Raw genomic sequence first — 1,517 nt, 5'->3', positions numbered from 1 at the left:
AGGGTGCTTCCAGCACTGCTGGGGGGGAGGGCATGGGTGCAACAAGACAGGGACATCAGGGGACATGCCAACAGTCAGTCCAAACCTGCCCAGCTCACCCCTTCAGCTCCACCTGGACCACAAGATCTCCAGAACATCTCCAGCACCGCACACTCCACCAGCTTTCCTATCCCGGGATCATCTGCATTCTGGAAATGGGTACAAGTTGTAGGAAAGTTGGCAGGCAGCTAGCAGCTTCACTCTCCCCCAGCTGTTTTTTCTATCGGGAGATTTTTGTGTTTTGGCTCCGCAGCATAGGATGGCAGAGACCGCGCCAGCCGCCGCCGCTTCCCCTCCAGCAGAACTGGCCACCAAATCCAAGAAGCAGCCGAAGAAATCCGCCACCAAGAGCAGCAAGAAATCCTCCGGTCCCAGCGTCTCCGAGCTGATCGTGAAAGCCGTGTCAGCCTCTAAGGAGCGCAGTGGGGTGTCTCTGGCCGCCCTGAAGAAGGCGCTGTCTGCCGGAGGGTACGATGTAGAGAAGAACAACAGCCGCCTGAAGCTGGCCGTCAGGTCTCTGGTCACCAAGGGCGCCCTCCTCCAGGTGAAGCGCAGCGGCGCCTCCGGGTCCTTCAAGCTCAACAAGAAGCCAGAGACCAAAGTGGCCAAGAAGAAATCAGCAGCTGCAGCCAAGCCCAAGAAACCCGCTGCTGCCAAGAAAGCCGCGAAATCTCCGAAGAAGCCCAAGAAGGTTCCGACCGTGGCCAAGAAGAGCCCGAAAAAGGCCAAGAAGCCCGCAGCTGCCAAGAAAGCGGCCAAGAGCCCGAAAAAGCCGAAAGCCGCTCCCAAGCCTAAGAAGGTGACGAAGAGTCCGGCTAAAAAGGCGGCCAAACCCAAAGCTGCTAAGAAGGCGGCTAAAGCCAAGAAGCCCGCGGCCAAGAAATAAGAGGAGCCGCTCTGTCCACATGCTACAGGTTACAGTACTCAGATGCTCAGAAGTGCTTTTCTTGGATCCTCAACTTATGATACCTAGTGGACGCTGTCCACCTGCACGAGCTCTGCAGCAGCTATATGACTGCAACAAACGTTGAGAGTGGTTGTGTCTGAACACAACCCATAAAGGGTGAGTACTCCAGAGTACTTTTATATTTTATTTGATTTATACCAGGTGAAGCCCTATGTCTGCGCCCCCGCCCTTGTTTTCTATTATTTTGTTCTGGTGAGTTACCGAGCGTTCTTTTTTTCACACACCGTATAGCGGTGTACGCTCCTCACACACTACCATGTACCGGCTGGTATCATGGGCAAATAGAAGCGATCTGTGTGTAACTCTGGAAAAACAAGCCGAGGAGATTTTCCATTTTTCCAGACCTACACCTTAGAGAGCTGTCCGCTTTTCAAACAGTTTCGTATATCTGCTGTTTGATAACGGTCAATGTGTCACTCCGTATACAAATAGACGGAGATTGACAATTTTCCATACAGACACCGTATAGAGCTGTCCGATTCTCAAACAGTATTGTATATCTGCCGTTCGC

General features: G+C 52.9%; 1 protein-coding gene across 1 annotated transcript; it reads left to right on the top strand.

The window, feature by feature from the left end:
- Nucleotides 1-298: 298 nt before the first annotated feature.
- LOC141092488 (histone H1-like) lies at nt 299-925 on the top strand. The gene has a single exon (XM_073578701.1). The coding sequence runs from the start codon at nt 299-301 to the stop codon at nt 923-925; it is 627 nt and encodes a 208-aa protein (XP_073434802.1).
- Nucleotides 926-1,517: the final 592 nt, after the last annotated feature.

The sequence above is a fragment of the Dendrobates tinctorius genome, unplaced genomic scaffold (assembly GCF_039654945.1).
Source record: "Dendrobates tinctorius isolate UK_male_01 unplaced genomic scaffold, ASM3965494v1 ptg000003l, whole genome shotgun sequence".
NCBI classification, from domain to species: Eukaryota; Metazoa; Chordata; class Amphibia; order Anura; family Dendrobatidae; genus Dendrobates; species Dendrobates tinctorius.
The sequence above is the reverse complement of the archived record's forward strand: the minus strand, read 5'-3'. Positions and strand labels throughout refer to the sequence as shown.

Coding starts and splice junctions, on each gene's coding strand:
- LOC141092488 (XM_073578701.1), top strand. CDS start 299: ATGGCAGAGACCGCGCCAGCCGCCGCCGCTTCCCCTCCAGCAGAACTG.